This window comes from Equus caballus, chromosome 26 (genome assembly GCF_041296265.1).
Source record: "Equus caballus isolate H_3958 breed thoroughbred chromosome 26, TB-T2T, whole genome shotgun sequence".
Lineage (NCBI taxonomy): Eukaryota > Metazoa > Chordata > Mammalia > Perissodactyla > Equidae > Equus > Equus caballus.
The window spans coordinates 47,374,716-47,397,287 of NC_091709.1; the positions used below are offsets into that span (position 1 = coordinate 47,374,716).

At 59.8% G+C, this 22,572-nt stretch overlaps 1 protein-coding gene across 4 annotated transcripts; it reads right to left on the minus strand.

The window, feature by feature from the left end:
* Nucleotides 1-4,587: 4,587 nt before the first annotated feature.
* Nucleotides 4,588-19,848, minus strand: POFUT2 (protein O-fucosyltransferase 2). 4 transcript variants are annotated; one of them, XM_023630300.2, is made up of 9 exons: nucleotides 19,659-19,848; nucleotides 18,178-18,428; nucleotides 15,802-15,946; nucleotides 14,984-15,094; nucleotides 10,995-11,061; nucleotides 8,916-9,041; nucleotides 7,592-7,772; nucleotides 7,219-7,342; nucleotides 4,588-5,992 (listed from the first exon to the last, which is right to left on the minus strand). In XM_023630300.2, the coding sequence occupies exons 1-9, from the start codon at nucleotides 19,787-19,789 to the stop codon at nucleotides 5,839-5,841; spliced, it is 1,290 nt and encodes a 429-aa protein (XP_023486068.1). In that variant the 5' UTR covers nucleotides 19,790-19,848; the 3' UTR covers nucleotides 4,588-5,838. The 4 variants fall into 4 exon arrangements, with proteins under 4 accessions (XP_023486068.1, XP_070108694.1, XP_070108696.1 ...); XM_070252593.1 differs by having other exon boundaries at nucleotides 7,000-7,342; nucleotides 19,659-19,835; XM_070252595.1 differs by lacking the exon at nucleotides 14,984-15,094 and having other exon boundaries at nucleotides 19,659-19,835.
* Between the last annotated feature and the right edge of the window lie 2,724 nt (nucleotides 19,849-22,572).

A 22,572-nucleotide genomic window follows, 5' to 3' on the forward strand; every position in this document is an offset into this window, starting at 1 on the left:
GGTATGCATACAGGCACATGTGCACGTGCACAAGTGCACACATGCATGGATACACACATGCATGGGCACACACAGTGCACATGCACACATTCACACAGTTATGCATACATGCACAAGCACACACATGCAAATACAAGCACAGGCACACATGCATGGGCACACACAGTGCACACGCACACATATTCACACAGATATGCATACATGCACAAGCACAAGCACACACATGCACATACAAGCACAGGCACACAGGCATGGGCACACACATGCATGGTACACATGCAAGCACAGGCACACATGCAAGTGCACACACTTACACAGGCACACACGAGTGCAGGTGGCACTGGGGCATTGGAGCAGGGCTGCAGTGTCAACACGGACACTGGGGCTGTGTGAGGTGCCGCCTGGAGACCCTGGGGGAGGCAGCACCATCGTTCCTCACAGCTGCATGCGGCTCCACTCTCTCTCGAGAGCTACCCCTTCGTCAGTTGACACGTCCGCCTGTCGTCCAGTGAGGCCTGAGGCACGACCCGCCGCTGGACGTCCACTCAGGGCTGCCAGCCCGTCTCTGAGACAAAGGTCTCTGCTACCCATGCCCCTGAAGCCATGTCTCTGAGGACACGCTCCGCTCCCTCCGGGGCTCAGGCTGGACTGGGCACACGGAATAAGGCATCTGAGAGGGAATAATGTCACCGTCAGAAGGGCCTAGAGCGGGAGCGGGAAGTCGGGGCTGGCGGGAGGGAAGGGACGTGCTGCTGCCCGGGGTCCTGGCGAGCCGGTGGCCGGTGGAGAGGGGCTCTGGCTGCAATCGGACGGCCAGCAGCAGTTCCGGCCGTACCAGGCGACTGCCCTCGAGGGAAGTGTCCAGCTCAGGCCACACGGACCTCCTGGAGGGACTATCTTCACAGGGGACAGCTGCCACAGAGAAACCTGCTCACTAGCGGGCCACCGTAGGAACTTTCTAACGCGCATCCTGTGGGATCGGATAATGCGCCCTGACTCCCCACCAGGACTTTCTCAGGATTCAATTGTGTCCGGGGCACCTCTGAGGGCTAACTGGACTTCAATTGGCACTGCGGGCTCAGGGCTCCTGCTGTGGCACTTGGGGAATCCAGATGAGTGGCTCTGGCTGGAGGGAACGGAACCTGGGGGAATGGAGGGTCAGCCAGGCTCTTGTGTCCTCAGGGACGCGAGGGACACGCCTTCATGACCCTCTGTCCACAGGGGCGAGTGTGTAGGAGGCTGCGCTGGCCCGGGGCCTGTGGTCCCCTCTCCCAGTGTCCTCGCTCAGACTTGGGGACAAGCTCTGCCTGCTCCTCTTTCGGCTCCATCCCAGGGAAGGAAGGCACTGCTCCCTCAGCTCCGGGCCCCAGTGGGGTTCAAGGACCTCCCAGAGGCTGAGGCTGAGCACCCAGGCCTGGGGCAGAGGTGGGGCGTTGTTCCCCCAGGAGAGCGTCAGTTACCAGAAGAAAAGGACACGGGAGGTGCCACCCACCCTGGTGCCAGGTCCTCCCCTCCCTCCCCCACCGAGGTGGGACCCAGATCCAAATTTGGCTCAGGCTCCTGCTTGCAGCACAGTGCTCTTGGCCATTCGTTTTGCCCAAGGCTCAGTTTCCCCATCTGTAAATGGAAGAGGAAGTGATTGTGTACAGACATACTCTGTGGCCTGCACTGTTCCGGCATTTTCCATGGACCAGCCTGTCCTGCTGGGGGCACAGGGCCATGGTAAGAGGAGCGCCTCCCAAGGAGGGGGCGTGAAAGGCGCCAGTCGTGCGTGGCGGTCAGCAGGACGCCAGCAGTGGTGGGGCAGGGTGGGGCGGTTCTGCCAGGTTCCGAGGCCTCCAGGGGCCGGGGTGTCTGGCCACAGCTAGTGGAGCCCAGGATTTGCTGGGCAGGGGCCTTGGGGAGCCAGAGCTCCAGGTGCAGGGAGGTCCCTGGTGTAGATGGGAGGGGCCTGCCCAGGGTCTCCATTGGACCCACTCCCACTGCTCTTGACTCCTGGCCTGACCCCTGGGCCTCAGCGTGGACCCCACGTGGACATCCCAGCCATCCCAGCATGGCTGCTGTGGGCTCTGTGGTGCCCTAGAAGCCTCCGGTGCTCCAGGCTGGGGATGGTGGTGACACTGGCTTGGACCCCCAGGCCCAACAGCAGCTGGTCTGAGTGACCTTCCCTGGGCGCGATGCCTGGCGTCCACCCACAAGGTGGGGGCTCTGCTGTCTCCCCACCATCAACCTCCCAGCCAGGGCCTCGGGAGTGAGCTCGATGCACTGGTGGAAACCGCCCATCCACGCTCTTCCTTCTGCCCAGTCCTTGTCCAAACGTGCCGTCTCGTCTCAACCCACAGAACAAGCCGGGAGGTGTGCAGAGGGGGCGCTGGCAGCGTCTGTGGGCACCTACAGCGGTATCCCTGTTTGGAGGAAGAGGAAGGGGCTGAGATTGACAGAGAGGGCAGGCGGGGGTCCCACCAACGCAAGGCCGAGCCACTGGTGTTAGGACAAGGCACGTGTGACAGAGAAGAGCCGGCTGACACGGGGAGCTGGCCTGTGTCCCCAGGACCGTAAGTGAGCAGGCGTTCTCCACATGTGGCGAGTGCCAGCGACCTCCATCTGGGGGGGCCCGGCTGGGGCGCAGGATCCCCAGTGGTCCTCTGGCCGATCCATTGTCCTTGGCTGTCCCGTGTGCAGGGGACACTCCCAATGCCTCACACACGGTCAGGAGTCAACCAGACCCAGCTTGACGGGGGCGTGAAGCTCACAGGAAGCGGACGGCAATTAACAGTCATTTTTTGACAAAGCAACGGTATGCTTCACCTTCAGCTGGAAGGAAAGGTTATCTGCGGAGACGCAGGTCCCTGGAGGCCCGGCTGGGCTTGAGAGCCGGGCAGACTGATTATCATAAGAAAATAATCTTGGAGACACACTCCCCCTCGCAGGAACGGGGCACAAGGCGCAATTTCAGATAATCTTGAGAACGTCGTCCCAGCCGGGCCTGCCGCCTGCCCCGGGGGAGCGCCTGTGCGCCCGGACAGCCGTGCCCCACGCTAGAGGAGAGCCTCCTTTCCGAGGCACAGCCAGGGCCCCCTGAGTGCCACGTTTCACACCAGCAAACCCATAGGTCAGCTGGACTTGACGCCCTTAGAGCGGGAGTTCACTGAGCCTGCGTGGGTGGACGCCTGTCTGTGACCAGGAGGTTAACCACCGTCTGCCAGCTCCGGGAGCCCTCGGGGGCGGCCACGTCCCGGTCCCTGCAGGCTGCGTCCTTGGCTCCCGAGCTCCCACGCGCAGCGCTGACCTGGTGACTTAGAGTCGGGCGCTAATACGCAGTGCAGGGTGAAGGCACCAGACGTAAAGGGGATGGTTCCGTGTCCGGGAGCCCCGGGCCCACTGAGGGTGCCGCTGTCCCTGGGGGGGGGCCCTCTGGGAGCCCACCCTCGGGGGACACGCACCCACTTGCAGGCTGAGATGGCAAGGACCTTACTGAGGGGTGGCTTCCGCGGGAAGAGGACGGAAGCCTCAGGCCCTCAGGCCGTCATCTCTTTTCACCTGTGATGTTTCTTAAATTCAACCATCGTGGGGAAGCTTTCGACAGGCTCAGTGACGCCTCTTCTGAGACTGCAAAAGTGCACCATCGCAAGCGGCAAAGAGCAATGGTGCCCCGAGAGATCTGTGGCAGAGGCCTGGGAGGCCACGGAGGGGGCCGCTCACGCCGCCTCCCTGGCCACGTCCTCGCTGCGCCCCATGGTTTGGACTGCCCGCCCCCTCGACGACTCCACTTGGCCAAGACTTCGGGCTCTGACTCCACGGGACAGACGCCGCGTCCTTCAGCAGCTGAGACCCACCTCGCGTCCCTCCCTTCCCCTGGACCCCGGCTTTCTCTCTGCTCAGACCTCCAGCGGCCCCCACCCCACCCTTGGGCCCTGCCCCCTCCCCACTGCTCCTCCTCCTGCATCCTGTCTAGCGTCTCCACTCGTCAGGCACGTGCCTCCCACGCCTCTCAGTGCCTCTGCCCCCTATCTTCCTGCAGCGTCTCCCACCCTGTGAGACGGGGCCTCTCTGGTCTTTCCCCCACGACACCGACCTCAGGACGGCTGTGTTGTTGCCTCCTCAGTGCCCAAGGCCCAGACCCGCAGTCTCAAACTTACTATGACTGCAGATTCACAGGCCTGGCAGCAGACGTCCAATGGACAGAGCAGCCGGACGCGGCGGGCAGTGGCTGCTCCACCTCCACGTCCCTGCTCCAGTCACGCTGCCACCACCCTCCCCCACGAGACTGCACATGGACAACAAAGCAGTTTATTGTCCTTAAAAAGGAAGGTGATGGTGCTGGCACAGTAATGCAGTGGTTAAGTTTGCTGCTCCGCTTTGGTGGCCCGGGTTTCACTGGTTTGGATCCCGGGTGCAGACATGGCACCACTTGTCAAGCCATGCTGAGGTGGCATCCCACATATAAAGCAGAGGAAAATGGGCACAGACAGTTGCTCAGGGCCAATCTTCCTCAGCAAAAAAAAGGAGGTAACGGTCATGGTCCAAATCACACAGAGCTTGCTTTCAAACAAAATAAAATTCAAGAGCAGGAAAAGGCACCATCTCTAGGATCCCAGCTTTTTAGAAAATTTATTTTATTAATGTTTGAATGTACAAATGGAAAAAGAATAAATATTTTGTCATTTCACCCCGAACAGCCACAAGTGACGCCATGGGGCTACCACGTGCGCAGGATCTGTTTCGACAGCGTGGGAGGAGAGGCGGGAAGAACCAGGTGGCCTGGACCACCAGGCGGCTAGACACCTGGACGTTTGTGGAAGTTGGGGCTTTGGGTCGGCAGGGACGGGGCAGGACCACCGAGGCAGTGCTGCTCCGCGGCTGACCTGCGAGCCCTCGTGGCACCCCTGGGGGCGGCAGTGCTAAAGGTCTAGAGGGACCCTGTGAGGCGGCACCACGAGCCCCGAGCACCGCAGCCTGTCCCCCGGGGCTGGGACGACTCTGCCCACACTCGTGTGAGCCCCACCCCCACCCTGATGGAGCGCAGCGTCGCAGGGCTCGCGGACAGGTGCCGGCCACCCCTCCCACTGTGGCGGCCACAGGTTGCGGGGGTGGCCAGCCTGGACTCGGTGTGCGGACTGACCACTAACTTCCTACCGCCACAGAGGGCTTCTCTGCACGTGGCAAGGACACATCACTGAAGACCCGATGAAGAACTTTCCAGCACTCTGACCCACGGAGGAGAGAGCCCACCTCACGGGGCCTGGGAACCGGCTCTGCAAGGCAGCAGTGCACCGTCCCTCCAGCTCACACAGGAGCCCATGGGGGAAAGGGCAGAAAGGAGGACTCCGCTCTGGCGGCCACAGCAGGAGTCAGGACGAGCGACCAGGAGACGCAGGCCACACCAAGTCCAAAGGGGTCACCAGCCCGCATCCCTGTGTGAGGAGGCCGCCCACAGGCCACGTCTGGCCCCGATATGCCGCCGGAAGCCCTCCAGGCTGAGCCCTCCACGGCATCACGGGGCCTGGCTGGCAGCAGAGACAGTTCAGGTCCCAGTGGACACACCACCACAGCCCCGGGGAGCAGAGGCGCCTCTCACAGGCGGGCGAGGCCAGAGGAAACAGCCAGGACGGCGCTGCTCCGGGCACAGCGCAGCTTCCTGCCGTGGCTCACGCAGCCTTGGGCTGTGCCCGCATTGTGTGTGACCTACTCTGGGCCCAAGAAAAGGAGAAGGGACGATCTGACCGCTCAGCCCGCCGGCCACGGGCAGGAGTGACCCCGCAGTGCCACATGTCGTCAGAGAGCACCTGCGAGTCCGCCGCCTGCACAACAGGCCCGGGCGGAGCGGCAGGAGGCGGCTCAGTACGCGATCTTCCAGTGCGTGGGCTGCTCGCACGCGGCCTCCTGGTCTCCACAGAACCGGTTGTACGTCGTCTTGGGGTCCAACCCCAGAATCTCTCTTTCCTCGTGAATCCGAAAAGAAAACGTCGAGACTGAGGTGCCGATGAAAAACCTGCCAAGAAAGCCCAGAGGTGAGCAGAGCCGCCCAGGACTAGCTGCTTCACGAGCCCCGCCAGACGCCCCCTGGCCTCTCTACCCTGGGGTTCCCTGTGGCCGATCGCCACCACCGAGTGGCCTGGGCTGGCAGGACAGATCAGAAACTGGAGGCGGCCAAGGCCAGGCTGGTGGGGCCCGGCTAAGAAGCCTGCCCAGGCCCGGCACGGGGCAGACCTGAGACCTCTGCCTGGGTTGGGGGCTCAGGGCCAAGCTTGGGCCTCCGAGGGGAAGTACTTCCGGGCTAAGGGACAGAGCCACAGCCAGGCCGGGCAGTGGGAAGAAACTCCCTCCAGCCACCAGCCCCTCCGGGACCACAGTCTCGGACAAACACGCCAGAGGTCTGCCCTGACATCCGCCAGATCCGAGGCTGCGAAAGACGGGTGAGGAAGAGCAAAGCTCAAAACTTCCTGCAGCAGAACCCCGGGGGCCGAGGGACAGAGCTGCTGGGGGCCCGGCCCGCCCTGCCTGCCCGGTGGAGGAAGAGGCCCCCGCGTTGGAGGCAGCCCTGAGCCCTGCACGCACCACGCCCAGACAGGACAGATGCACGTGTCGACCTGCTAAAACCAAACACGCGAGCATGCAGCGACTCTGGGAACGACCTATGCACTTGGATTTTCCGTTTTACTTGGAGTGTTCTGACCTCGCCCTGGCCCTGGTCTCCCAAGGGTGTCGGGCAGACCAGTCCTTACAGAAATCCACCCGGAGACCCAGGCCCAACGCCCTCCTGGGCGGGACAGAATCCAGGAGAACAGTCCACAAAAACAAGGAAATAAAGGGCCTGTACCTCCAGACTCCCAGGCACCCTGTGCACGTGCTCCAATGACAGGCGACAGGTGATCAAGGATGGGGTGGGGACCCCTCGGGGTGGGGTAGGAGCTGGGAACAATGGTGGGCCCCCCACCAACCCCTCCCGATGCGACAAGATAAAGGAGGGGTTTCTGGTGAGTAATGAGGACAGTGTACCATGGAGGACGTCTGCAAGCTGGGACCAAACGACTGGAATGAATAAGTCACACCGCCCAAGAAGCCTCAACTCCATCACAAGAGACACCGGCATGACCAGGAAGCAGACGAGGGCACGTGACCCCATGCGGACAAACAGACCGCCATGTGCTTTCACAATCGGGCGCCTGAGACTCAAGAACTCTTGGAAAACCACCCGGTGCGGTGGCTGACAGGCACCTGGCGTGCGAGCAGATCCACTGGTCGATGATGGCCACGCCCCCGTCCTTGTACAGCTCCAGCTCTTCCCACGTGGGCTCGAACCTCACCATCTCGGGCAGCAGCTGTTTCAGCTGTTCATACTCTGCAAAGCAAAGCACAGGCCCGCTGAACCGGGACCTGCAGGATGGACAGACGGGCCTGTGCTGAACAGGACGACACGCATGCTCTGCTACGTGCTAGCTCTCCAGGAACTGGCTATAGGGCACGGAAGGACAAAACACAAAGTTCAGGGTGACCCTCCCGGGAACCACGCTGAGGGTTGGGATGTGCGCCAGGGCTGCCCAGAGCTTCACGGGGCGGGGAGAGGCAGCCGGACGCCAGAGCCGCGCACCCGCTCTGACGGCGTCTGTGGCCACGAACACCTTGCCCAGCTGGTAGGTCTTCATGAGGCTGCGGATCTTCTTCACGGCGCCGTCCAGACTGGGCACATCCTCTCTGTGGCCCCAGATGAAGTCTTTTCTTCTCAGGTGAACTCCGAGGTACGGGCCCCCGAGCGAGGAGCCTAGCTTGACCTGGCAAAGGACAGGACACATTGGGGCTGGCCCCGTGGCCGAGCGGTTAAGTTCGCGCGCTCCGCTGCAGGCGGCCCAGTGTTTCGTTGGTTCGAATCCTGGGCGCGGACATGGCACTGCTCATCAGACCACGCTGAGGCAGCGTCCCACATGCCACAACTAGAAGAACCCACAACGAAGAATATACAACTATGTACCGGGGGGCTTTGGGGAGAAAAAGGAAAAAATAAAATCTTTAAAAAAAAAAAAAAAAAAAAGGACAGGACACATCGAGACGGACCCATGGGCTGGGGGGGGGCGTCCTAGTGCCGACCTGAGCAGGAGCGGCTCATGACACAGAGGGGACCCGGCAGCGTCCTGCCCGGGGGGGTCTGCCTTCGGGGTCCTCAAGGTGCAGTCTCGGGAGAGGGGCACTGGACATCTTTCTAAGACCGGTAAGTGACTGAATTACCACAGACCCTTTTATCTGAGTGAAACCAAAAAGGTAAATACAACGCTGGAGAAAACACAAATTAGATAAAAGAGAAGAACCTCCTACTTAATACTGTATTTTTCCAGTAAAGACAAACGACTGGACAATTACCACCGGGACAAGACGTTCCACCTGGAAACATCTAAAGGTCTGTAAAACAGCAGCGAAACAGCATTCATCTCCAGGAAATCATTTGCTGCTAGAAACTACACCAAAGGAGAGCACTAAACAACCAGATTATACTCAAAACGCTTAAAGCAACGTCCCTATGAGAAAGCAGCACATTATCTGTTGAAGTTACGTTACACGGAAACCCAACCTTCCAGAGAAAACTGAAAAAGTGTGATGCTGGACCCCAGGATTGAGGGGCGCCTGGGGGCTGGGGTGAGCCCTGCTTTCCTTTCCTTTATGGCTCTCGGACCATAATGACAAAACACTGACAGTGACCCCAGCCACCTGTCACCTCCCTCCACTCCAGGAACCGTCCCTGGGCAGCTGGAGAGCAGCCCACCCCCATTTCACCGAATGGAGGGCTGTGCCCGTGGCCCCCCCGGGTCTGCACAGGAGGAGCTCCCTTCCCATGAGTGGACAAGTGGCCAAAGGAGCCCAAGCCCCAGGACGGGGACCAACACACGGCCCAGGCACCACGCGGCTGAGGCGGCAGTGACTACCTTCATGCGCGTCCAGTCTTCCTCGAAGGGCGTCCTGTCTGCCGCGTCCGTGGAGTTCAGGTACCGGCTCCGGAACTCGTCCCCCACGGCCCGCAGGTGCTTGGCGAACACCATGCTCCGCCGCGTCTGTGGGCGCAGACGACAGCACTGCTGAGCCCCCCCCGCCCAGCCCATGGGCCCGAGGAGCCAACGGAATCGCAGAAGACGAGAAGCTGGCGCTTGGGTGTCCTGAACAAGGTGGTGAGGCAGCCCAGCAGAGCAACAAGCGGCCAGCCGCCAAACCATCGAGCGACCCGGTGTGCCCAGGAGGCGTGTCAGCATGCGCTGCGTCTGTGACCCCAGGAGGCTCTGAGGCTGCGTGCTGACCCCGTCCCCTCCTGAGGGTCCCCTCAGCCCGAGGCCCAGCTGAGAGAACATGGCTGGCAGGGTGGGGGGTGTGCTGAGCGGGTCACCACCTAGATAGGGTGGTGGGGGACCATGACACTGACGAGAGCACAGATCTGCTGTCTGCGATGACAAGGGCACTTCTGTGTCACCCTGGACGACCTGCCCAAGGGGTGCCTGGGTCACATGTTCAGGGAACAGGGTTCTCCCCTGGGTCCTCTGCCTGGCCCAGCTCCCCACAGGAGGCTCCGCAACCCCGGACGGGGCAGCCTGAGAGCGGGCAGCCAGCATGGCAGAGGGGACCTGAAACCCTGTCCTCAGGCTCTGCCTGAGCCACAGCAACAGGAGGGAGTGCACTCCTGGCCGCGGACAGGCTGGCCACTTCATGGTTAACCAGCAACGGGGCCCCTCCCCTCCCCATGGGTCAGGTGCAGAGATGACAGAGTGAATACTAACTGCATCCTCACGAAAGCAAAACATTGGCTTTTTCCTCTTCAAAGCCCAGCTGCCACAGATCACAGCCCTGCAGCTCAGTCGACAAGCCTGCGAACCTGAGCAGACCAGGGGGAGCTGTGCTGCCCGGGGACATCCACTCCCAAGCGCCAGGGCGCAGAGTCCCACAGAGGGGCCTTCTGGGGGTGAGCAGCCACTGGGCGCGTCCATGGGGGTGCCCCAGGCGGGAAAGGGCACAAAGGACAATCTACTGCAGACACAGGAGGCCTGCAGGTGGGAGGAGAGGACGAGTTGGGGAGATATCGCCTCAGGGGCAAGCTCAGGGTTTGTTCTTTGCAAGAAAGCCGGAATTTACCCAAAAACTTCTATTTCACTCCAGCAGCAGCAAATGACGCATCTTCTGAGAATCAGTTTCTCTCCACATACCAGGGTCTGGGGGATATGGGCTGATTCTGAGGGGGCAGCTGCCACCCGGTCCAACGTCCCCCCGTGGCCCTGTGGCCCCCGCCCCGGATCCTTCCGGAGGCCTGGCGCAAGGCTCCTGCAGGCGGCTCACTACAGGGACACTGCTCCCCTACCCAGCAGACCCCGACTCGGAACGCAGCTCCTCCACCTGGGCCCCAGCCACGGGCTTCGGCTCTTCTCAGATGCTTTCCGCCTTTGCCACACTGGACCAGATGGGACTGGACTGCAGAGCCCCCGGCCGCAAGGACCACGACTCTTCTCCAGACCCTGGCGGATCAGCCTCGCCAATGCCAACAACAGCAGAACGCGGCTGCCGGCACGAGAGACGCCGCCCTCTGCCCTAGTTCCTCTGCCGTGGCGCCAAACCACCAGAGCAGCTCCTCCCATCAGAGCGGAGACGGCGCCGAGACGCAGCGCCGGTGGCAGACACAGCCCACCTTCCCGGGCTGGGGAGAGGGCAGAAAGCTCTGGTTCTAGCCACTGAACGCGTTAATGGGAAGGGACAGCGCAACTCAGAGGCAGGGGAGGGCTGGGGGCCGGCAGCCACCCAGGGCCTGCAGTGTCGGGGCCTCAGGACCCTCACCTCCCGAGTCCTCTCCTGCGGTGCCTGCGTGCGGGTGGGGCGATGCCATGGCTGCACCCACCCCTGTGACCACTGAGAGCCTGCCTACCGTCAGCATAGCTGAAGACAAGAGCCGTCGACTGTCCTGGACTTGCAAAAACTAAACACTGAAATGACACAAGCAAACGCAGACAGACGCTCGCGGCGACACTCACATCCCAGTACTCCTTCCCTCCATAGTGGTCATGCAGCAGGTTTTCGGCTCTGTCTAACATCACGGACCTATTTTTAAACAACAGGAAAAGAAAGAGTTTAAAAGCAATGAATCCACACACTCCAGAGGCCCTGTCCTTGAGGCCTGTGCAGGGCACAATCAGGGTGACTTCTGAGAGGGCACTAACCATGCTGGGCCACCAGTGTGCATCTGGGCAAGCTACTGCGGACCCTGTAAGAGGCAGCTATCTGGCTCTCACCCCATGATTCTGAGAGTCTAATTCCTAAGTGCTTCTAAGCATTCGCAGCATCTCTCCTGTCCCAGCCACTGAACCGGCTGTTACCACGCTTGCTTGTGACTACTGATGCAAAAAAGACAAACACATCAGCACACAGAACCCAGCAGTACGTTAAAAGAGTAACACACGTGACAAATGGGGCTGCTACTCAGAACACAGAGATGGGTCGATATCAGAAAATCTATTACTTAACTCCACACATTAACAGGTAAGGGGCAAAGCCATGTAACGACGACAATATATAAAAACTAAAAACTTCTGCAGAGAAAGAAATTGGCAAAGATTTCAACAGGTGCATAAGTCAACAGACCAGGAGCTTTTCACCTCCCAGCACCAGAGAGACCAGAGCTCTCTGCCCCGGGGGCCGCGTGGGGACGATGCCCCAGTGGCTATCCCTTAGAGGGCGCATCCCCACAGCCCGGCCATTTCCGTTCTGGGTGTGAGCCTCCAGTTTTACTCCCCACACTTCTGCATGTTTCCTGTCTGTAACAGCAGAAACCTGGAACCCGCCAGAGGCCACGACCTTGGGCAGTCCAAGCCACTCCCTGACCTCTGTGCAGAGATGACTGCAGAGGAACACGGTGACCTCTGTGGTCTTTAACATCCAAGACGTGGTCAAGGGGAAAAGGTAAATGAAAACCTTGTAGTGAACATGAATATGGCAGGACTGCTGTGCTTAACAAGGAAGACGAACACAAATATTTAATATGAATAGAAAGTTCTGGAAAGAAACGGGAGTGGCTGGATACAGTGGCAGCCTCTGGGGTCAGGGTAAGAACCAAGACGGTTTCTTAAGGGTCTGTTTTATTATAAAATGCAGTATCGCCTGCAGAAATGAGCATTCTGTCACACGCACGGTGGAACAGCTCGACAACGGACACTGCAGCCGAGGCCGCAAAGTGGAGCTCCCACACAGCTAGCCCTGCCCCAGGGCCCCTGCACGTCCTCCCGTCTCCACCTCCCAGGCAGGCGTCCCCAGGCTGCAGGTGAGCCGGGCCTGCCTTTGAACTTTATGCAAATAGACTTGACTGGATTTACCTTTTGCACTTTTTTCACTCAACATCACCTCCACGCTTTATCCTTGGGGAGTGCAGCAATGGCTTTTCATTTTCTTGGGTGGAATGTTTGAGTTCTGAACACAGCACAACCTCTGCACCCAATCGACTTCTGAAGGACGTGAGTTTCCTGCCTGGGGCCGTCAGGAACACCCTGGAATGTGCTGGGTGCATGCACACCCGCATGCGCATAGGGCTGGGTTTGCCGGGTCACAGGTCTGCCACCTTCAACCTGACGGCCAGCTGTGCCCCCAGCACGGTCCCCAATTCTCCTGCCGGCAGCAGTGTGCTCGCCCCCCGCTGCTGCCTGTCCTTCCAACAGCATCAGCGGCCCATAGCTGTGGTCCCTGGAGGCAGAGCGCGTCCTCTCGGGGTAAGGTTGCCTGGCCGCACGCATCTCCTCTGGCCGCGCACCTGGTAACATCCTCTGCTGACCTGACCATGAGGCTGCCGGTCCTTTACTGCCCACTTTCAGGAACCTTATCCACACCCAGGACTGAGTCGTTCATGGCTCAAGTATGCTGAGAGTATCTTCTCTCTCTCTCCAGTTTGTCTTGTCACTTTTGTGGTATCTTTCGATGGACAGAAAGTCTAAATGTCAACGTAAGTGAGTTACCATCTTTCCTTTTTGTTGAGTGCTGTTCACACTTTAAGGACTCCTTCCCTGCCCCATGGTCACGGGCTATTTCCTAACAGCTTCCCGGTCTGGTCTCTCGCATTTTCCCACCTGGAGCTGAGCGCCTGAGTGGTGGGCTGGCTCCCACAGCCATGCAGCCTCACAGTTCCTCCGAGGGGCGGCCCCCTCACCCAAGGGCCTCTGGGCTCCGCTCCACTCCGACCCACAGATGGCACTCGGAAAAACAACTGGCAAGACGACATGGGCTACAGGTCCAAAGCTTCAGCCAGATCTGCTTTTGAAACCCAACGTTCTGAGGGAGGACCGCGCCTCAGGACATGGGCAAACCTGCTCAGCACCACGCGCCCTGGGCAGTCTCCTGGCTCTGCCTTTCTGTTAAGCGAGAACCCATCTGCCGAGCAGCAGACCTTTATGGTTTGTTTACAAAGGCCCAGCATGCCCCACAGTGGTCCTGACACGGAGAAGATGGGCTGAAAGGGACCAGGAGGGGCCCTGGGGCAGCTCTGTGATTCTGCTGGTGATGTGCAGTCCCGGCACACCCAGGGCGTGAGGTGTGCGTGAGAGCACCCGAAGAAAGGCTGCCCTGGGCGCCAGGCCAGCTCACGGTCCCCAGGGCTCCAGGGGCATCAGAAGTGCTGTCCTGGGAGGTGTGCCCCCGTGCGCCAGCGCTTGCGTCAGGCTCGAGGGGAACTGAAGACAGTTCATGGAGGGGCTGTGTTGGGGTCCCCACGTCCCCAGCAACTCGACCCACAGTGAAACTCCTGAGCATGGGCTGCCTGGCCAGCAGACGCATCCTCCTCTGGAGGAGCTGACCACACACACCAGGTTGCTGCTCACCTGCAGTCCTGTCCCACGTCCCTTCCTGCTGACCCCTCAGCACCACCCAGCAGTGAGGGAGCACAGTGGCGAGGCCAGATTTCTGCGTTTGAGGGGGGACGGGGCACCAGGGAGAGGACAGCCCGTGGTGGCACTTCGACAGGAGAGGCTGCGAGCACCCGCCCACAGCAGTATTTCCGGAAGAGAAACAGCCACTCCTCTGACACTCAGAGGTCGGGCTTTGAGGAGGCTGAGCGGAGGGCCTAACCTCAGACGTGACACCAGACAGACAGCATGGTGCTCTTCTACAAGGGAGCCGTGGGAAACCAGCCCCAGGCCGCAGCTGCCCCCGCCCCCCGTCACCCTGGCTGCTCAGTTTAAAACCCCTCAGGCCTGAAACAAGCAAAGACGTAAAACCTGCAGTCCCTTCAGTCCAGCCAGCCTCCTGCATCCCCGGCACCCCCTTCACTGCCCTCTTCCCCCACGTCCCCCTTCATGCCCAGTGCACCCAGCTAGGCCCCAGCTTGTCACCAACACTTCAGACAGGGACCCTGCAGTGGAGTCCAGGTGGTGGATCCACCCCACCACCCCAGGTGCGAACCCATCTCCACCGCCCACCAGTGGTGTGAAGACCCACTTGGCAAAGTTCGAAAGAACAGGAGCTCCAAAGGGCGCCTCAAGGGGACAGTGGGCCGTACCAGCCACACAGAGCCCCAGAGCATGGGAGCAGCTGATCCAAACCTGGCTGTCTCCCGGCGCGAGGACACATGCGGCCTGTCTGAGACCCCAGTCCCCGTCCCCGCCCCACTATGGAGAGCGGGTGTGGGGAGGACAAGGCCTAACTGCCCCCTTCCCACAGGCCACGGCCAGGAGGGGCTCCAGGGCCGGCAGGACAGAGTGAGCAAACATGCACACACATCCGCATGCATGCACACACACACGCATGCACGCTCGCACAGATGCACGCACATATACGCACACACGCACAAGCATGCACGCAGATATATGCCTGCAGACACGCTCGCAAAGACACGCATGCACACAGACACAAGAACACACAGATGCACACTCGCACACATACACTTACAGACGTACTTGCACACATATGCACACTTGTGCACGCACACACACGCACATACACACGCTTGCAGGCCAGTCCCAAGGCAGGGAGTCCAGGCGCTCACCGTGCTGACGTGTTTCTCAGAAGCACAGGTGCGACGACAGAAGCTGATCCTTGAACGGACAGACAGGACACGTTTAAACCCCTCGTTTCTTCATAACCCCAAAACCATCCTCTGGAAAATAAGATCCCAGGACCCTGAGTGGGTTAGTCTGTTTTCACCCGGACAACAAGGAAAACCTAGTGCACACGTAGAGCTCGCCCTTGATAACCCGGCTGCTCCAGAGACAACACAGCGGTCGTGATTACAGGAAAAAGATTCTTTTGAAAACTGCCAAAGAAACCACGAATTTCGCTTGATTTCATGACACCAGTGACGCTCTTTTCAGGCCTCTAGACGGTACGTCGACGGGAAAGCAGGCAGCCAGAAGGACAGAAGTGACACCTCACTGTGAGCCAGAGCTGCGAGGTAACTGTCCTTACAGCTAGATGCTCCTCGGGAGGGCCGCTGCGTCACGGGGGTCGTCGGAGCCCAGCTCTGGCGCTCTGCCCTTGGACGCTGCTCAGGGGACAGCCCTCCACAGGGCGCTCTGCTGGTGGCATGCTGTGTTTGGGGGGCAGGACCGCAGGTCCACAGCCTCGTTCAAGTGCATCAGATGATGTGGGAAAAGGCAACCAGAGGGTAACCAGCTGTTCTTAGAACAGGCCATGCCAGCGTCTGTAAGCAGGGGACGAGGACGTGCTGACGGGCCGGGCAGGGGACCGAGACCTTCCCCCAGGAACAGAGCACTCACAGCCGTAGTACTCAGGACCCTTCCCCAGGAACCAAGCGCACACACCTGTAGTACTCAGGACCCTTCCCCAGGACCTGAGCACACGCACCTGTAGTACTCGTGCTTGTCCTGTGAGTACAGCAGTGGGTCGATGCATGGCCGGTCATCCACCTTCTCCTCCCAGCTCCCCTCTTTCCACCCTTCTGCATAACCTTGCAGGACGTACACCTGGTCAATAAAGGGCCCACCGGACTCTGAAAAGACAAAGAATCAACAGAGTAACAGGAACCAGAAGCATGTCTGTGGCACGTATCACACCACCACGGACACAAACAGAGAATTATCACTTTATTTAACACTACCTTCATCCCAAAAAGGACCAGGGGAAGCTTACAAAAGCAGAGACAGGACCAAACAAATGACTTCAGGGCACCGGGTCCCTAAAGAGGATGAGAGGGGCTGTCCGAGGGTGGTGAAGCTTGTCCAGGCCTGGCTGCTCCCAGGGGCTCCTCACGTCCCTCCCGACTTCTTACGGCCTCTGGGCTTGCCCCCAGCCCTCTTCTCTCCTCTACGGCACCCCACTGCACTGTGGGCAGGGCCGGTCCTCAGCACGGCCACAGGCCCCACAGGCTCCTCCTCCATCAGCTGCTGGCCTCCCTGCTGTGCCCTGAGTGCATCCACATGCTCCCTCCCCAGGGCCTCTGCACGGCTGTGCCCACCTGAACCGTCCCCTCCAGGGCTCATTCTTGACCCATGAGGCCATTCAAACCACAGCTCCCAGGGATGCCTTCCTCTGCCACAGCCACCGGCGCCCTCCAACACTCCGTACCCCTTACCGCTTTCTTCTTCTCTGTGGCACTTGCCACCATCCCCAACACTGCAAGATTCAATTACTTACATTCTTTACTTTCTGGCTCCCTACCCTCCACAGGAGCCCCAGAGAGCAGGGGTCTGCGTCCCTCACACCCACTGCTCCCACCCACACCCAGAACACGCCAGCCACACCCACGATGGTCAATGATTTCTTCCTAGATGGAACGAATGAGGACACTACCGTAGTGTCGCTGAGGGGACTGACACCAGAGCGCCAGGGGCTCCTCCTACATGACAGGAAGGGGCTGGGTGCCAAGACGCTGAGATGCACGCACCCCAGCAGGCTGTCCGAGGACAGGAACCCCTCCTCCCCCTCTGCAGGGGGACACAGCTGAGCAGAGTCAAGGCTGGTGGGCAGGGCAGAGGCAAAGTGCATCGCCCGGGGCCTCCGTCTTCCCTGCCCCGGCTACCCTGGCTCCAGGGATGGGGCCCGCAGGGAGGTGACCCGTCTCCCGTCCCCGCACCCCCGCAGTCTCCTGTCACCAGGCACAACCTCAAAGCGCTGAGGCCCATTCTCGACCTGTGTCCACCAGGAGGTGAAGGGCAAGTTCCCTGGGAGGCTCCATCAGCCACGGTTCAGAGCAAGTCTGAGACCGTCCCACGGGCCAAGTCAGGCGGGACTGAACACCAGGCTCCAGCTCTCACCTCCTTCAGGAAGGATGCGTCCGCAGGACGCTTTCACATGGCCCAGAGTTTTCTTTTCTAGCAAGAGAGAGACGTCAGAAACATACCTGTGCCGCCCCATGCCTGCGGCATTCACAGGCTGGATGACACTGAACCTGTCGAAGTGACAGCGTCCAGGGGGCGAGAAGGGAACGTGAAAACCAAGATGTGCGAGGCCCGTCCTCACGGCGAGCCCTGACCTCAGCAGGAGCCCCATCCTCAGGGGGAGCCCTGACCTCAGCGGGAGACCCGACCTCAGCGGGAGACCCGACCCCAGCGGGAGCCCCATCCTCAGGGGGAGCCCTGTCCTCAGCGGGAGACCCGACCTCAGTGGGAGCCCCGTCCTCACAGCGAGCCCTGACTCTAAGCATCAGCCCCTTCAGGGTGGAGCCTCACCCCTCTAGGCCTCTCTGGGGAAGGGGAAGAGAAGGACGCTCAGTCCAGGTTGACGTCCTCTAAACAGAGCAACGGTAAGCTCTAAACAGCCTTATTCTAAGAAAATCCTCCACTCTTCTCACTAGAAACAGTGCTGCGTGGTGACAAGTCCTCACGAGTGTGCGGTGAGACTCCGTGAGACAAAGGCTACACGCGGCATGCTTCCCTTCAGGGGGACAGGCCTTCCAGCTGAGTCCCGCCAGGCCCTCTCCCGGCCTCCACGGTGGCCTTCTCATCCTCACGGCTCTAACCACACTCCCCAACTCAGCGGGCTGCCTCGATTTTCAGAGGCCAGGGGGCACATATGGGTCACTTGCTTCAGGTCTCTCCCCGGGAAAATGACGGAAAGACCAAGATCACTGGTAGTGCAGGAAGTGGAAGCTGCACCCTACACAGAGCGAGGGTGACAAGAGGCCTGCACTAGACGGCCTCCTGGCCGACGTCTCAGGCCTGGCCTGATGTTCCCACCAGAACCAACGACCGCCTGGCCCCAGGTAAAGGACCCTTGTCTCACCTGCAATGAACTGCTCGTACTCAATGACGGGGATGTTTCTGTTGAGGCTTGGAAGATCAAAGAAGTCGGACCAGGGAATCCGGACCTGGAGGATGTCGGGGCTCTGCCAGTGGTAGAGGCGGCCCCATGGAGGCAGCACCAGCACCCACTCCTCCGTCTTCAGCAGAGTCTTCAGGAGGGAGGCCACGCGGATGTAGACGTCCCTGCGGAGGTTGAAGCCCTCCGGGGGGTTGACGTCGTACAGAAGGTACCTGGGCAGGCAGGGGCAGGAGAGCAGCTGGTCAGCGCCAAGGCCTCTGGAGAAAACCCAGGCGCTCCCACAGCCCACTGCCTGTCACCCCGACTCCGGGAGCTCAACTTCCGTGGCTCTACTTTGTAAGGTGCAGGCAGCTGCGCACCCATTTCTATACGGCTCGTCACTCACAGGGCCCCCAGGAAGGGGCGCTAGGCACCTGGGCCTCCGTGTGACCACCAGCAATAATCCACAGCCAGACCAGCAGTCTCAGCGCTGAGACCTCGGAATTGGCTCTCCACTGCTTCTCACGCTTTCTGGTTATAGACCCCTTTATACTTATAATTATTAAGGACCCCAGTGGTCTCTGGAAACCCCACAGAGAGCTCATGAAAGAACGAGTGTGGAAAGGCAGCTGACATCCTGGTGTGACCACGAAAACAGTGCTAGCAGCTCAGGTCGCACTAGACACACTTTGAGAAGTGCTGCTCTCCCCAAAGCTAGCCTCCCCACACAAGACCCAGGCAGGGGCCCTCTCCTCAGCCCTCCCTCTGCCATAGCTTCTTCCACAACTTCTGGGACCACAGATGAGGCTGTGCTGTCTTGCCTGCCTGGGGCCTCCAAATGCCCCCAAGGCCACCAACACCAGAGCATGGCCTGTCCAGCTCTCAGCAGCCCGCACCCGCATGGTCTGCTCTGCACCGGGCCCTCCATAACCACAGGACAGCACCCACACCTGTTTTTCACCCCAAGACTCGTTTAGGGAGCATCCGACTTCTGGATGAAACGGAAGGATCCCGCGCAAATAAGCAGGCCGTGCCTTCCTAAGAACCTGCCCTCCGAACATCGGATTCGGGGGCTCCTGGACGCCGGGCGAGAACCCCCATCTTCTCACAGGTCCGACTGCCCCTTACGGTGACCCGCGGCCAGCCCTTCCTGGGGCTCCGGGGCCGCGTCCAGCCGGGCGCCCGCGTGGGGCGGGAAGGCTCCGCTCAGAGTCCACCCGGCTCCCCGCCCGGTCCCCTTCTGCCCCCGGAGCCCCGCCGACCCCAGCACCCCGATTCCCCGGTCCTCGGCCTCTCAGACCCCGGCCATACCCGGCTCCCGGCCGTCCCCCGTCTCCCCGCGCCCATAGCCCCTCCCCACCGGCCCCGGCCAACTCCCCCGGCCCTCGGACCCTCGACCCCGGCCCTGCCCGCTCCCCGCCGCCCCCTCCCGCCCCGGGGCCCGCCGACGGCGCGGGCGTTACCGTCTCCGGGACGCCGCCCCCGACAGGATGTCGGCCGCCGACTGGCCGGGCCAGAACTCCTCGCCCGAGGCCGAGGCCGGCCGCCAGCACGCCGCCGCGAGCAGCAGGCAGACGACGCCCAGCGCCGCCATGGCCCCGGGCGGCCACGCACTTCCGGCGGCCGCGCCCCGCCCCGGAAGTACCGCCCGCCTGTCCCGGCGGAGCGCGTCGGCTGTAGCCACGGCAACGCCGCGGGGCCCGCCTCGCGCATGCGTCCTGCGTCGTCCGAGGCTGGCTGTCTCCCCGGCCTGGCGGGGAAACTGGGGGCGGGGCCGGGCCGGTGGGAGAAGCATCCCCACCTGCGGCCGCGATGACTGGAGGCCTGGTTGGAGGCTGGCGTGGGGGTCGGATGCGGGGGGCGCCGGTGGAAGGGGTGCTGGGAGGCAGGATGCCGGCCCGGTGGGGCGCTCTCTGCGGAGAACCACAGTGCGAGGGCGGCAGAGCGGCCCCTCCGCGTTAGGGGTCATAGGACATTTTGAGGGGGACGTGCGTCACGCTCTGTGGTCGGGCGGTCAGAGGGATCACCTCAGGACCCCCATTCTGGAGCAGGGCCTTGCTCCCGGTCTCTCACGGCAGCCCCCTCCTTCGCCGGCATCGCCGTCCCTGCCCCTGGACGCCGGCCCAGGCCTCCCCCACGGGCACTGTCTTAGAAGGACTTAGCTCCTGCCCGCGGGAGGTGGACCGCGTCCGGCCCCACTGGAGCCTTTGCAGTTCCTGGTATGAAGCTGTGGGAGATCAGAACTGGCCACCCCAAAACATGTCTCTTTGGTTAAGGACAGAAGACTCTGAAAGAAACTCTGACCTCCCCCCAACTGCCTGAAAGAAATTTAAGGTAGAAGCACTGTCCCCAGGACAGGCCATCACCACAGATAACAATGGGGATCGTAGACTGGGAGGGTCCTTGCTAAGCCCACTCTGATCAAAGTTCTATCTAGCAAACATTTGCTTTTCCATTTCCTTGTGAATTGCCTTCCTCCCCTTTGAAGTCCCAAACCACTACCCCCAACATCCTCCTCAGCTAAAGATGATATTTAAGGTGACAGCTTCAGTCATTCTGAGAGTTACTGCGCTTTCCCCGGTTTCCTCCCATGTATACATGTTATAAAGCTTGGTTTGATTTTCTCCTGCTATTGTCTCATGTCACTTTAATTCTCAGCACAGCCAGAAGGGCCTAGAGGGTAGAGGCATTGTCTTCCTCCCCTGCAAAGTGCACCCTGCATTCCCAGGGGGAGGGCCGACCTCAGTCCATGACGTAGGGCCTGGCTGGACCCGGCCTCTCCAGCCATGGAGGGACCCTGAGGAGGGCAGCGAGGGAAGTGGAATCATGAACTTATTGTCTGGGCCACTTTCACCTGGAGGCACTTACAACCAGGTGTGTTTGCCGCTGTCCCTCTGCAAAGCACACACCAGTGGACCCTGATTTCTGTCTGCTCCAGGGGGGCCAGCAGGTACCTGAACACTGCTGGGCTTCCTCTCAGGCAAGCCACTCCAGGGCTGGCCAAATGTGGGCACACCCCTTTGTCTCCCGAGGGGACCCGTGCTAACAGTGCCCAATTTCTGACTTGAAGGCAGGCGGCCCCCAGAGCAATACAATGAACACCTGGAAGCCCGACCAAGGCAGACAGGGCTCTATTCCAGGCATGGCCATCACAGTTGGCAGGAAGGTAGCCAGGCAGGGCTTGGATGTAAGGCAGGATGCTCAGCTAGTGGCTGGGGGCCCAGGGCGGGCATCAGGGGCCCTGGCTGTCTGGTGGCTGCACCTTCTGCGTGCTGCACTCACACTTAATCCACAAATGAACAGTCTTCACCGGGGCTTGAGTTGTTCTTTCTTCTTTTTTGTCTCTGTCTTAGTAAAGTCATCTCAGAACATACTTTTAAAACTTTATCATGCATTTTCCAGCATTCACAGAAGCAGAGGGAATCTGAGCACCTCCATGCCCACCCCCAGGCTCAGCAACTTCAGCATTTGCAAACTTGTTCTTCCATCTCTTTCTTCTTCTTTTCTTTTCTTTTTAAAATAATATTTTAAAGCAAATGATTGACATCAAGTTGTTTCACCCTATCTAAGAAATAGGACATTTTCTTACACAGCCACAATGTCATTATCCCACCTACAAAATCTATTACTTATGCTGTAATATCATCAGATTCACTGTCTGCATGCAAGCGTCCCTGGTTGTTTCAAAATGTCCTTTATTGCAGCAGATTTGTTCGAATCCAAACAAGATCCATGTTATGTTAGATTGTTATAAAACTTCCAAAGAAGAGTGCATGAGGCTTAAGAACTAGGTAAGTGGAAGTGAACCAGCAAACACAATATGTCCACGTTACGTGATGGAGATCAACTAGAGAAATTTACAGCTACAAAGTCTTACACTGGAAAAGAAGAGGGGCTGGCCCGGTGGTGCAGCGGTTAAGTTTGCACGTTCTGCTTTGGCAGCCCAGGCTCCGCCCGTTCAGATCCCAGGAGTGGACCTAAGTGTCACCTGTCAAGCCATGCTGTGGCAGGCATCCTACATATAAAGTCGAGGAAGATGGGCACAGATGTTTGCTCAGGGCCAGTCTTCCTCAGCAAGAAGAGGAGGATTGGCAGTAGTTAGCTCAGGGCTAATCTTCCTAAAAAAAAACAGAAAAGAAAAAAAAGGAATAAAAAAAAAAGGAGAAATGGTGTAAAAATCAATGACATCAATGACCTAAGTATTCAGCATGGGAAGTGAGAAAAGAGAGCAAATTTAACCCAAGGTAAGTACAGAGAAGGAAAAATAAAGATGAGAAAACAATGAAATGGGAAACACCATGGAGGAAATCAGTGAAACCAAAAGCTGGTTCCTTGACAGATGGATAAAGTTGCTAAGCTGCTCGCGGGACTGATCGT